A 14,011-nucleotide genomic window follows, 5' to 3' on the forward strand; every position below is an offset into this window, starting at 1 on the left:
AGGTGGAAACAGGAGCAGAAGTTGAAGGTCATCCTCAACTACATAGGAAATTTGAGGCCAGCCTGGGCTAGAGATCTTGTCTCAAGCAAACAAAAACCAAAACAGCAACAAAAAAGAACTTTCTAGTCAGCAAGTATTTGTTCTTGAATACTTAAGTGCTAAGCACTTCCTGTTCACATCTTAGCATATAGGTTTGTATTTTAAGAGTCAATATGCAAATAGAGGTACCATTTCTTTTATTTTTATTATTTATTAATTTGTATGTACACATGTGCATGTGGGGATATATGTGTGTGTGTGGTGTATGTGCACATGTGGTATGTGCAGAGGTCGGGGGAGGACATCAGGTGTCCTGCTCTATCACTCTCTGTTTTTTCTCTTGAGACAATGTCTTTTACTGAACCTGAAGCTAGGCTGGTGGTCAGCAAGGCTCAGTGATCCTCCTGTCTCTGCTTCTACCAGCCACTGGGATTATAGGCTGTCATGGCCAAGACTGGATTTTTACATGGGTGCTGGGGATTTGAACTCAGACCCTCGTGCTTGTGTAGCAAGTACTCTTACTGCTGAGCCATATCCTTAGCCCTGATGTATAATTTCTCATTCTTGGTTGTTCTTGTAGCAAATGAGTTAGAAGTCCAGGACTTGTTGGCCATCGAGTCTTTGGTTCTCTCTCTGCCTGCTCCCTGTTCAACCCAGTGCCTGGCCTGGGAGAGGAAGATACTTAGGGAGGTTCTTGGAGAGGAAGAAGGACTATTTTTAGAGGGCCTGCTCTGTCCATTCTTTGCCCTGAATCTTCATAACAACTGTATGAGAAGGATACATTTATTATGCATTGATTTCCATGAGCCTACTCGAGAAAACTTGACAGGAAAACTTACAAACACGAAAACCTATGTTGTCCTGAGGCACTCATATTCCAAAGGGTATCTCTCCACTGTTCTCTCGTTATTAGAGACAGTAACCATGGGAACAATAAACTTCAGGCAATTTGTTCAGCTTCATCAGAAGCTTTGGACATAGTGAGGGAGCCACATGGTCTGGGTCAGGGATGCTGTGTCTGCTGTGTCATTTAAGGAGCCCATCCTCAGGCAGAGGGTCAGGGTCATTCTCCACACATCCTACTGGAAGCTTGTGTTTGGACCTAGGAAGCTAATCAGGCAGAGAGGCTACCTGTGGGACACCCTGCATCCCCCTGGTGTGGCTCTCCAGTGTTTGTTTGGTTGCTGGGCGGGATCTCTGCAGAAAGTGCAGTGCACATTTGTGGTTAGCCTGGAGTGTCTTCTAGGAAGCTGAAATTGGCAGTTGGATGAGGTGCCTTTGTCAGCATGCACCCTGGCTCCTCAGTCCACAGAGAGAAGTGGTTTGGGGTCCTTTAAATCAAAAGGCAGAGAAAGAGAAAAACAAACTATGATTATACTTTTCCAAACTTACTAATATGCATATGATAAGGTCGATGATTTAAAAGGGGTAAAAATCCATTAATGACAGGTTCATCCAAGCCTGGATCCTGGACAGAGTAGACATTGTATGCAGAAACTAGAGGAAGAAATCAGAAATGAGATCTAGGCAACAGGATCACTTTTCTTTGGCCCTGACTTGTATTATTTCTGCTGGAGAAATTGTGAGATCAGAACCCAGACTCCTCCCACATTACCCTCCAATTCATGCCTCCTCCTCGAGGTAACCATGAAAAGTGTTGACTTTAAGATCCTTGTGTGCCTGTCTCAATTTGAGAGTCCCCTGGGCATGTTGTAGCGGCCCCTGTGATCTTCCCATGGACCTAACAGACTCGGCATATAAACCTGGTCAAGCAGAGGTTTCCCACAGTTCCTGGTTTCCATTTAGGGTTATTAGCACTGTGCAGACTATCTTCCTGGCTTTATAGTATAATGGTCTGCAGATGTCAGTGTATAACTTAAGCCTGTATCACCACCCTCAAATGGACCACCCTTCTCTCTCCCCCCGGTCCCAGCTACAGAATACCTAAGAAACACACACCCAGGGCAAACTGCTACAGGAGTTCTTAGCCTTCACAGCTGAGACACACTGCTTCAAAGTGTGGCTTTTACACAGCTACACATACAAGTTTGTTTAGACAGAGCCGTGTGGGATGTGAGGCTTAGCCTGCTAGCACGCAGCATTTCTGCAGCACTGCCTGCAGGGATCTGAGCTGCACTTTGATACTCACATATTTCCTGTTGGCTGCTGTAACTGAAGAAGGCAAGCGGCTCTCCTCTCAGATCATTTCTGGGAGAGTTCTTTGCAGTTATCAGCTGCTGAGGACAGGGGACACCCCTATTTCCACCGGCAGATCCTGTGGAAAGTCTCCCAGCTCCATGTCTCTGCAGGATGACTCAGTAAGGAAAAGCACGAAGAAAGAGGCCCAAGAAAAGCCCTGAATGTCTGTGAACCTGGTTGTATTGTGGATTTTGCTATAAGGTGTAGAAACAAAACATGTTTCTTGTCATCCACAAGGAGACTATGTGGCATACTTAGCTTTTGCTGTCAATTTGACACAAACCTAGAGTCTCCTGGAAAGAGGGAGCCTCAGCTGAAGAATTGCTCAGAACAGATTGGCCTGTAGGCATGTCCGTGAAGCATTTTCTTGACTACTAACTGATGTTATGGGCAGTACCACTGTGGGCGGTACCATCCCTAGTCAGGTGGGCCTGGGCTGTATATGAAAGGTAGCTGAGCAAATCAGAGGGAGCAAGCCAGTAAGCAATGTTCCTCCATGGACTCTGCTTCAGGCTCTTGCCTTGGCTCCCTTTGATGATAGACCTGTAAGATGAAATAAATACTTTTCTTCCCCAAGTTGCTTTTAGCCATGGTGTTTATCATGTCAACAGAAAGCTGAATGGAGGGAAGTAGGAACTGGTTAGAGCTCAGAAAACAAGACCTTTGTGGCTCAAAAAGTTCAGTGTCTTTGAAAGGAACTGTGCCACACCAATCCATAGCTTTGGTGGCATGAGGGATGGCTGTATGACACATATCCTCTTATTTTAAAAAGTTTTTATGGGCCTGGAAAGATGGCTCAGCAGTTAAGAGCACTGGCTGCTCTTGCAGGGGACCCAGGTTCTGTTCTAAGAACCCACATGGCAGCTAACAACCATGTGAAACTTCAGTTCTAGGGGATCTGAAGTCCTCTTCTGACCTCTGTGGGCACTGCTTGACACAGGTGCTCTTATATACATGCAGGCAAATCACTCATACACATAAAATAGAAATTTTTAGCTTATTTATTATCTTTTTGAGACATGATCTCCCTGTAGCCCCAGCAGGCCTGGAACTAACCAGGTAGACCAATCTTACAGAGATCCACCTGTCTCTGCTTCCACATTCCTGGGATTAAAGGTGTGCACCATCATGCCTGGTTAAGTTTTATTTTTAATTATGTGTATTTATGTGTGTTTGTGTATAAGTATGTGTGCAATGCCATCAGAGGACAGAAGAGGGCATCAGATTCCTTGCAGCTGGAGTTACAGGCAGCTCTGTGTCACAGAATGTGGATATTGGGAAGGGAACACAGGTCCTCTGCAAGAGTAGTGCATGCTCCTCACTGCTGAGCCATCTCTCCAGCCCCATCTTCAATTTAAAAATATGTGTGTGTGTGTGTGTGTGTGTGTGCGTGCGTGCGTGCGTGTGTGTGTGTGTGTGTGTGTGTGTGTGTGTGTGTGTACCCTCTTTGAGACAGTTTGTCTCATTGGCTGGGGGATCGCTAAGTAAGGTAGCCAGTGAGCCTCAGGATTCTTCTGTCTCTGTCTCCCCAGAGTTGGGATTTCAAGCACAAGCCACAACATCAGGCAGCTTTAATGGCTGGCTGGAGGGATGTTTCCACATGGCCATCATTCTAGCTGGATATGTTAGTTACCTGTCTATCATAGGAGAGCAGAGTCAGTAGTTAGTACTTACTTGGGTAGAGAATTTGGAGCTAAAGATGCTCAGAATTTCAACCAGCTATACGTGGATGAAAACAAAAGGGAACCTATTAGAAATGAAAGTCAAAGGCTGGGGAGATGGTGCATTCAGTAAAGTATTTGCATGGAAGCAGAGGGCCTGAGTCTGATTCCCAGAAGCTACATAAACAATCAGGTGTTGTGCACGTTTATAATCCCAGCACTGGGAAAGTGGAGTCAGGAGGATGTCTAGGCTTGCTAGCCAGCCAGCCTAGCCTCCTTAGCAAGTTTCATGCCAGTGACAGACCCTATCTTCTTCTTTTTGTCTTTTCCGAGACAGGGTCTTCCTGTAGCTCCAGCTGGCCTGGAATTCACAATGTAGACCAGGCTGGGTTTGAACGCACAGCCTCTGCCTCCCTAGTGTGAGTGCCGGGATTAAAGGCATGCACCACCATGCCTGGCTTTAAAAAAAAAAAAAAGGGACTGAGCCTGAGACTAACATCTAAGGTTGTCCTCTGGCCTCCACATGCACATACACATATGTGAACAGCCCCCCAAATATGTATGTACATGCCCGCACATATAAACAGACACATAGAAAAAAGGAAAAAGAAAAGAAATGGAAGCCAGTCTATATGTCAAAACATCATACAAGTCTCATGGACATTTTGTTAGTACATATTTAGCTAAATTTTTAAATGATGACATCTGACCAATAACATTACTATTAAGGGACCCTAACCCTAACCATATTGGGAGTGTGTGGTTTTCTACTACCTACTCAAGACCCTCTGATCAAATTCAGCCTGAAATTTCTTTACTTTCAACATCTTAAATTCTGGTGTCCTGGGGAAATTGGGTTCAAACAGTCCCAGGTTCTTTTTTTTCTGTGACTCCACTTCCCTATTGTCTGTTTCAGAAACTGTCTGGGAGGAAGATAAACCCAGTCCTGCGGATGTTTGGGCAGTCCATATCAGGAGGCATTGATATGGATGGAAATGGCTATCCTGGTAAGCTGTTGTTCTAGAAAGTCATGTGAGATTAAGGAAGATCGATGTGTGAGACAGGGTAATTCTCAGTCTGGTGAGCAGTTGCTACATCCAGTTGGTTGGGGCAGCTCATACATCAGAATGGGGGATTTGGCCTCATGGCTGGTTTTAAGGTAAAAATAGTGTTGAAGTTTATTTCTCAGTTTTAAAATAAACAGCTGAGAGCTGAGGATGTGAGTCAGTTGGTAGAGTGCTTGTCTAGCATGCTCTGAAATGTTGGGTTTAGTCCCCAACACTGTGTAAACCAAGTATGGCAGTGCTCACCCATAATCCCAGGAGGATTAGAAAATCAAGGCCAGTTTTTGTTACATAGAGAGTTTGAGACCAGCCTGGGCTACATGAGACTTTGCCTCAAAAATTCTCCCAACACCTGACCAAAATAAATTATCTTTTTTTTCTCTTTTGAGACAGAGTCTCCCTGTCGTCTCAGCTGGCCTGGAACTCTCTATGGAGACCAGCCTGGCCTCCATCTCATAGAGATCTGCCTGCCTCTGCCTCCCAAGTGTTGGGATTAATAGTATGTGCCACCATGTCCTGCTCATTTCTTTAAAAAATTTATTTATGTTCATTTTGTGTGTATGGGTTTTGTTGTATGTATGTATGTGCACTATGTTTGTGCAGTACCCACAGAGGAGAACATTGCATTCCCTGGAACTGGAATTACAAGTGGTTGTAAGTGATCATGTGGGTGCTATGAGCTGAACCTGGGTCCTCTGCAAGAGCATCCGGTGATCTTAAACTCCGAGCCATCTCTCCAGCCCCTACTGCCTCATTTGAAGTAGTAGATCCTAAAACCCCATAGTTTTCTTTTTTATATTTAATTATATTCAGAGGCTTCTCATGTCCCAAAGTGAAAAGGTCCCTCCCAATAAAAATTACTGAGAGGGGGGCTGGAGAGATGGCTCAGCAGTTAAAAGCACTGGCTGCTCTTGCAGAGGACCTGGGTTTGGTTCCCAGCACCCACTGGCTGCTAACAAACATCCATAACTCCAGTTCCAGGAGAATCTGATGCCCTTTTCTGTGGGCATTACGTGACACAAGTGCACTTACATACATGTAGGCAATACACTCATACACATAAAATAAAAATAAATAAAATATATTTTTTTAATTACTGAAAAATTTGAGTAAGTAGGAAAGCTATGTCCTCTTGTTGACAGACATTTGGCCTTCCCCATTCAGGGCTGGCTGGCAGGCCATCTTCATGCATTGTGGTTACTGAGGTAGACTGAATCAACATGTATAGTTTCAAACCTCAACCCCCAAGTAGTGCCCAGTTTAGGTCAAATTGACTGGGTGATGAAATAATGGGTTTCTGGTAAGATGAGGAAGCAAAGATAAGAATTCAAAAACATCCATAATCAACACAGAACTTGAAAACATTTCCTGAAATAATCAGTCATCTTGCTTTTGAGATTTTTTTGTTCATTTATTTTTTGAGACAAGTTCATTTATGTAGCCTGGCTGGGCTCAAACTCAATATGTAGTAGAGAGTGACCTTAAATTCCTTATCTTCCTGACTCTACCTGATGAGTGCTGGGATTATAGGCATATACCACCATGACTAGCTGAGAAAATATTTCTTTCCACTTAAAAATCTATGAAAACTGACAGACTCCTGTATGAGGATACTAAATTTTCTGCTTTCTCACAGACAGAAAATTTATATATCCTTGATACTTTAAAGTTAGAGGGCCAGGAATGGAAGGGGACTAGGGCTGAAACTTTTGCCCTAAGATAGAGGCTTAGGAGTCTTTCTGAGTTGAGAAAGCAGGTCTTCTTGTGTCAAATCTGAGGCTATCCCCAAATAAGGCCTCTGTGCCTTTAGCACTTTACAATGTGCAAATGTTTCCATGTGCAGGGTCCATCTCCTTGGTGATGCCCACTGGTAGATAGGGAAAAAGGAGGGAGGATAAGGGCTACCCCACTTTATAGACAAGGATGCTGAACCACGGAGCCAGCTACCATGAGCAGGAACTTGGGTCTCTCCATGGTTCAGCTGCCTCTCTATAAGTGCTTGGGGAGCAAATATGTTCACATTCCACAATGGAACAGAATCTCATTTCTTACATTTTCATGAAGAGAAATGGCTTATTTGACACCAGATGTGGATTTGCTGTTTATAATCCCTTGGTGAGAGCATTGTGTGTTTTCATTTAATAATGCACAGTTTAGACTCTCTTAGACTACTTACATGTTTGGTTCTGTGAATTAGTAATGAAGTTCTAGGTAGGAGATTCATGTTAGAATGGAAGATAGTCAGAAATCCCATTACATGAGTGAGTACTTCCTAATTTGAAGTTATTCAGAAACAAACATTAAGGACTGGAGGTATAGCTCCATGGTAGAGCTCATGTTTAGTTTGTGTGACTCTCTGGATTTGGTAGCAGGCATAATTAAAAAAAAATGAGCTAAGGCTGGGAAGAGGGCTCACTGAACAAAAGTGCTTGCCACGAGACCTGAATTTAATCACCAGGGCCCACATTAATATACTATATTAATATGTACATTGGTATAATATAACCCCAGTAGTCTGGAGAGGCAGAGAAAAGGGGATCCTGGGGCTCACTGGACAGCCAGTCTAGCTGAATCAGCAAGCTCTAGGTTCAGTGACAGACCCTGCTCAAAAAGTAAGATAGTGACTGAGAAAGACACCTGACATGGACCTCTGGTCTCTACATGCACCTGTACACACGTGCACCAGCATACACACATGTATTTCCCCACATGAACACATATATACACACATACCCCAATATACACATACACATATATACTAACCACTGGCTAATCCAATGGCTTAGCTTATATTTCTCCAATTATTTTCATAAACTTTCTGGATTCGATATCTGATTTAAGATGTTTAATAGATATTTAAGATGCTTAAAGATTATTTAGTACCTGCATTTAATATCTAGTAAATATTTTATGATTTAAATATTATAAAAATTTTAAGAGTATGCTTTTCAAAAGGGATCATTTCTATTTCTATAGCTCATGAAACACTGAGAACTTTTGAAGAATGTTCTAGGGATTGCAAACCCTATTTTAAAAAGACACAGAGACCCTGTGGCCATACAGAATGAGAGGTAGAAGATGAAGATTCCTATGGTTGACAGACCTTAGAGAATATCTCAAGAGTTATTTTGGTTCTGAGTGTCTCTCACTTTAATTCACTGATATCTGTATAATAATAATAATGTGAGGGACATATGTAAATTGACATATTCCAGTAACTACATAAAAATATACACAGAATAAAAGTTATTTTTTCAATATATATTTTTATTGAATTTTTGTGCATTTCATACATCTTAATCATATTTAGACCCCCTCCCCTATCTGCAACCACCCATAGCTCCCCCACAGGACTTTATGCATTCTGTCTTATATGTTAAGGCTTATAGAGTCAAGTTTGTGTCCCCAAATGTTCCTTGGCTGTGAGTTCATCCACTGGAGCCTAGAAAATGAAGTTAATTTTAATGAGGTTTAGCTCACCATAGCCAACATTTTATCATTTACTCCATATAAAAGTTATTAATGAGTTAATTTTTAAAATGAAGTCTTTGAAATCTGGTATGTGTTTTACACTTCCAGCCTCATTTCCAGGCCACATGTGGTTGGCTGCTATTTGGGACAATGTGGCTCTCATTCTTATAAAGTCTTTACACAGCCAGACAGCAGCAGTAGGCGGGCTCCCTGACCACAGGGCTGGACCTCTATCACTGTAGAGCACCGTGCCAAGGGGAAGCTGGGGATGGTTTACACAGAAGCTTTGAAGCTGTGACTTCTCATTTTCAGATGTCACTGTTGGAGCCTTCCTGTCTGACAGCGTGGTTCTTCTCAGGTAAGATGCCTGGCTGTTCCTCTCAGGGTCGCGTTCCCCATGAGCGAGGGGTGGAATTTGGTGGGGGAGACACAGGAAGTCATCCCACCAGCTGACTGTTTGTCCTGGGCCAGGCTGAAGGTACTCAATACACGGAAATGCTGCTTTTATTGTCTCAATCATATTCTCCATCACAGAATTCTAGCATGTGGACCTTGACTAGTGTACAGGTGGGAGCTGAGAGTTCCCCAAAACTTCTTGGCAGGGATTGGAATGGCCCAACCTTAACCCAAGGTTATGAGTAGCCCCTTTTGTTAATTTGTGGTATAAGCACTCTTGTGTCCCCTGAGCACCATGACACTCAAAGGGCTGGGACACCCCTTCTATCCTGTCTTTTTATCTCTATACTCAACATCATCACCTCAGTTAGTCCTCAACCTCAGGGACCAGGAACCTCCTGCCCATTCCCTGGTGATAGCAGAGGTGAAGAACATGTGCTTAGTCCTAGTACTTGCTGAAGACTATACAGCCTGGGTCTCCCCTTCAAAGCACTGTCTCCACCTGCACACCATCTCTAAGTATTTCTGTCTGTATGAGTCAGAGGAGACAGAATTACATTTTGGAGTTGGAGCCAACACTTAGTTTTTTAATAATTTGATGGCAGAATACTCTAAAATAAACTGCTAGGGTCTTTCAGCTGGAAGGGGTCCCACAGGCCATGGAGTTCTACACCCCGCCCCACATGCTTCTCCTTTAGCCCCTGCCTTCTCCACATCTCCCCCAGAGAGACACACAGCCTCTTCTTCAATGAGAGTCCCCATAAAAAAAAGGGGGCTTGGCATCTTTGAAAGAACCAGTTGACTGCCAGATAACACTAAACTTTAATTGTTAAAGTGGCTGAAGAGCTTTGAGGTTGTGTGTGACCTTGTGTGTATGACCCAGTGTGACCTGGAGGCCAGGAGGCCTGGATTCCAGCTCTGCCTCTGTTCTTATTAGTGAGCCCTGTTCCAGGATTTGTTTCTGTGAAAGTCGATAACAGTAGTACTTATAGTAACAGTACTACTTACTAGAAACCAGTGAACTAATACCTGTGAAATGTTAGAGCAGAGTCTGGTGTGTGTGTGTGTGTGTGTGTGTGTGTGTGTGTGTGTGTGTGTCCTGGAGCATCTACCCTACAGCCCTTCAGTATTTCAGTATTTGAAGATAGCAGTTGTATCCCCCCAGGTGACTTCACTAAAATCAAACCTCTCTAGTTTCTTGAATTATCCATGTATGGGTTTTCACTTTCTTCATCACCCCTTCCTCTGAGATGGAGGCGTTCCTCTTGGGTGAGGCAGCTTGTGAGTCTCTAAAAGTCTCTAAATAATGGCGATCTATTTTGTGGTAGCTTTAGTAGTGCCTTTGTGACAACTGAAATCTCGTCCTCCAGTCTGGTTGTTTGGATTGCTCTCAGATATAATACATTCCTGACTTTTTGCAGGCGACAACAGGCAGTCGATTACCGGAGCACTTAGTTTAAGGTTCATGGTGTAGATCTTGTCCTGTCATCCTTACATCTTATCATCTTCCCCCATGAGCTCCAAACTCAAGGAGCTTCTCTTTTTTCCCTTTCCCATATGAATGGGAATGTGATGACTAATCTTGGTTGTCAACTTGACACCCATGGAAAGAGGGCACCTCAATTGAAGAACTGCCTCCATCAGATTGGCCCATGGACCTGTTTGTGGGTTATTTTCTTGATTACTAATTGATGTAGGAGGTCCCCTTGTGGGCAGTGCCATCCCTGGGCAACTGGGCCTGGACCGTATAAGAAAGGTAGCCGAACATGAGCCTGGAAGCAAGGCAGTAAGTAGCATTCCTCCATGGTCTCTGCTTTGATTCCTGCCTTGAACTCCTGCCCTGGCTTCCCTCCATGATCAATTGCAACCTGTAAGCTGAAATAAACCCTTTCCTCCACAAGTTGCGTTTGGTCATGGTGTTTATCATAGCAACAGGAAAGCAAGCTAGAACAAGTTTAAAAAATAATTCCAGATAGTGGTAAGTGCCAAGAGTACAGCAAAGCAAGGTCATATTCAAAGGACCAGTTGGGCCTGAGTCCTGGTAGAGGTGGCACTTAGAGGTCAGTGATGGTGTTGGCTGCAACAGCTCCTGGGAAGTGATGGGACAGAAGCCAGATGGCTGTGGGTGGCCAAAGGAAGTGGATTTTGGTTACTGTTCCCCAAACTGGGCCACAACATGGGATCCATGAGCAGTGTTTAAGGGAGAGAGCCTCAAGCTCACTGACTAGGCCAAGGATGTTTTTGAGACCTTTCTTTTTAAAAATATTTAATTAATTAATTAATTAATTTTATATGTATGAGTGTATTGCCTGCATATGTATAAGTGCACCCACGTCGTGAAATGCCTGTGGAGGTCAGAAGAGGGCATTGGATCACCTGGAACTGGAGTTACAGACAGTTGTTAGCCACCATGTGGGTGCTGGGAATCGAACCCAGGATCTCTGCAAGAACAGTCAGTACTCTTAACTGCTGAGCCGTCTCTCCAGCCCCTTGAGACCTTTCTAATCCCAAGCCACTGACTCTCTACTAGAATGAGTCAGAGTGGTCACTCTCTGCTTTGCCTTTGTGCCCGGACCTCATTCCTCCTTTGGATCCCGTATAAGTTAGAGAGACCAGAAGGAGGAGGGGGGCTGCTGCCAGGGTCAAGGTTGTTAAGAGAGATGGACTCTGATCCTTTAGCTGGGGAGATTTGAGGGCCTCATCTACTGAGCCAAGCCCTAAGATAAGACTAGATCCAGAGTGAGGTTTAATTTGAGATGTAGGCAAGCATGAAGGTTAGGGTAACTCCCCCAGTATATTCCAGGAGGGCAAGGGATTGGAAGCAGGAGAAGGGCCAAAGAGGAACCATGGACCCCAGAAAAAGAGCACAGAGGGATAGGCAAAGGAATTGCCAGGCAGGGTGGACTTCTATGGCGGCATCATGTGCTGAGAGGTGGTTGAATGACCAGGAACAAGCAAACCTGGAGGCCATACCTGACTGAGCTAAGCTGAGGCCTCAGGCATGACCTCTCTGATAGGCAAATTAGAGTTTGGGTTTTCTCAGATTTTGGATGGGACCAGTAAAGACAAAGTCTGGACCACATGTATGTATACCACAGACAGACACTATGTTTACTGTAGCTGAAGGTACTACAGTACTTAAAGGGAGTTCCATTTGTGGTTAAAGGGAGAGGCTGCAGAGCTGTGGGGCTTGAGAATGCATTGGGTTGTAGCTAAGAGAACCTGACTGAGCATCCTAGACTAGGGGAACACAAATTGACTTCTTGAACGGAGGTAGCCTAGGACTGGTTTCAACACTAACTGCTTTCACCAAGGGTTGAGGTTCTTTATCTGTTTGGCTGTCTCTGCCCTGCCAGGGAAATTGGAACAACATCATGTGAAAGAATACCCCTACCCTGACTGCTTTTATTATTACCCTGAAGCAAAGTGTCAAGATTTGACATGTCTGCCATTAGAAAGCATTGTAGCTACCTGCTTCTTTGAATCTCGAAAGCACTTATGGTGCTGTCCCTAGGTGCCCCCATTATCTCAGGGGTTGGTGGGTGGCAGGTGGGCCTGTGAAAGGCAGGTTACACCCTAGGAGTGTGGGCTGGCCCCAGCTCTGCCCTCAGGAAGTTTGCTCAGGAGGGCAGGTCCTGCGTTCCGGTGATAGGCGCCTGGTGCTATGCCATTGAGGGGCAAAGGAAGTGATCAGAGAGGCTTGTGAAAGATTTCTGGGCTTTTCCTCATCCAAAAACAATACTTGGAGTGGAAACAAAAAGGTGGAGGGAACTGATGTAACAGATGTTGGAAGGAGATGTACCGGGGAAGGCCTCTGCCGGCTCTTTCAAAGGCTTCTGTTTTTGCAAGCTTTGTCGAGGTTGTTCAGTCTGGACTGCTCCCTTCTGCCTCCTGCTCACCTCACCCTGCTCAGCTGAGTTCTCTGTGAAAGGAGGAATCTGCTTTCTCTCTGACCAGGTGGCCCCTGAGGCTGAGAAGGGAATGTGCTGGCTTTTCTTCTTTTCCATAGGCAGCCAGGGCTGCCAGGGTACCAGTGCAGAAAGGAGCCTAGATTTCTCTGGGACCCCTTGTCTGTGAAACTTGGGGTGCTTTATCTGTCTCTGTCTCTCCTGCACCCTCACTGAGCTTTAGACTTGTGGGTCAGGCTTAGAAATGGACAACAGCGGGACTAGAGAGATGACTCACCAGTTAAGAGCACTGGCTGCTTTCACAGAAGATCTGGGTTCAGTTCCCAACACCCATATGGCAGCTAACAACCATGTGTAACTCCAGTTTCAGGGAACCTGACACCTTCTTCTGACCTCTGTAGGCATTGCGTGACATGGGTGCACATGCAGGCAATACACTCATATACATAAAATAAAAATAGTAAATAAAATTTAAAAAATAGACAATAGCTATTTTCCTTAGTAAGGCAGCAGGCAAGAGGTATGTCCACAGATCTGAGACCACAGAGGGAGCCAGGTGTTACTAGGAAGGCTCGGGGAGGGTCAGTGGGTCTTTATGCAGTGCTCCTCAACATCTGTATTGGTTACTTTTCTCATTGCTATGACAAAATACCTGAAAAAAGCAACTTAAGGAACAAAAGTTTTCACAGTTTGAGGGCACAGTCCATCATGGTGGGGAAGGCATGGCTGCAAGAGTGTGAGGCAGCTGGTCACGTGGCATCGACAGTCAGAAAGCAGAGCGAGATAAAGGCTGGTGCTCAGCTTGCCTTTCCCTTTTTATTCAGTCTGGGACTCCCAGCCCGTGTATGATGTTACCCACATCCAGGGTGGGTCTTCCTACCTCAGTTAATTCAGTCTAGAAACTGCCTCACAGATATGCCCAGAGGTTTACTTCCATGGTAATTCTAGATCCTGTCAAGTTGACAATATTAACCATAACAGCATCTAAACAGTCACATTGACTAGGGTGGAATTATCCACTTTCTAAGTAATTCTACCATATTCTAAGAATGAACCCAGAAGAAAATTCAGGAGATCAGGATGTTGACTTATTTTTCATTCACTATTGTTGTCTAACCTCTGTTTGCCCCATAGCTGAATTTGCTCGGAGAATCTCACTGTTCACTGCCCTGATCATAGCTGCCCCTCTGTTGACCCTCCTATCCTGGCAGTGGTGGCAGCAGCAGGGGCCCCTCACGCCATCTGTGCTGCGTATCTCCCCACTTGGTTTATG

The 14,011-nt window shown here is 44.6% G+C and overlaps 1 protein-coding gene across 2 annotated transcripts in view; it reads left to right on the forward strand.

Annotated features, from left to right (window-relative positions):
- The window catches only part of Itga9 (integrin subunit alpha 9), a 365,552-nt gene that overhangs the window by 78,609 nt on the left and 272,932 nt on the right, over positions 1–14,011 (forward strand). For both annotated transcript variants that reach the window (XM_008855995.3, XM_029555637.1), the window contains 2 exons: positions 4,816–4,906; positions 8,747–8,792. In XM_008855995.3, coding sequence (XP_008854217.1) covers positions 4,816–4,906; positions 8,747–8,792 — 137 coding nt within the window. The remainder of the gene's footprint in view (positions 1–4,815; positions 4,907–8,746; positions 8,793–14,011) is intronic.

This window comes from Nannospalax galili, unplaced genomic scaffold, assembly GCF_000622305.1.
Source record: "Nannospalax galili isolate Female #2095 unplaced genomic scaffold, S.galili_v1.0 scaffold1210, whole genome shotgun sequence".
Taxonomy (NCBI): Eukaryota; Metazoa; Chordata; class Mammalia; order Rodentia; family Spalacidae; genus Nannospalax; species Nannospalax galili.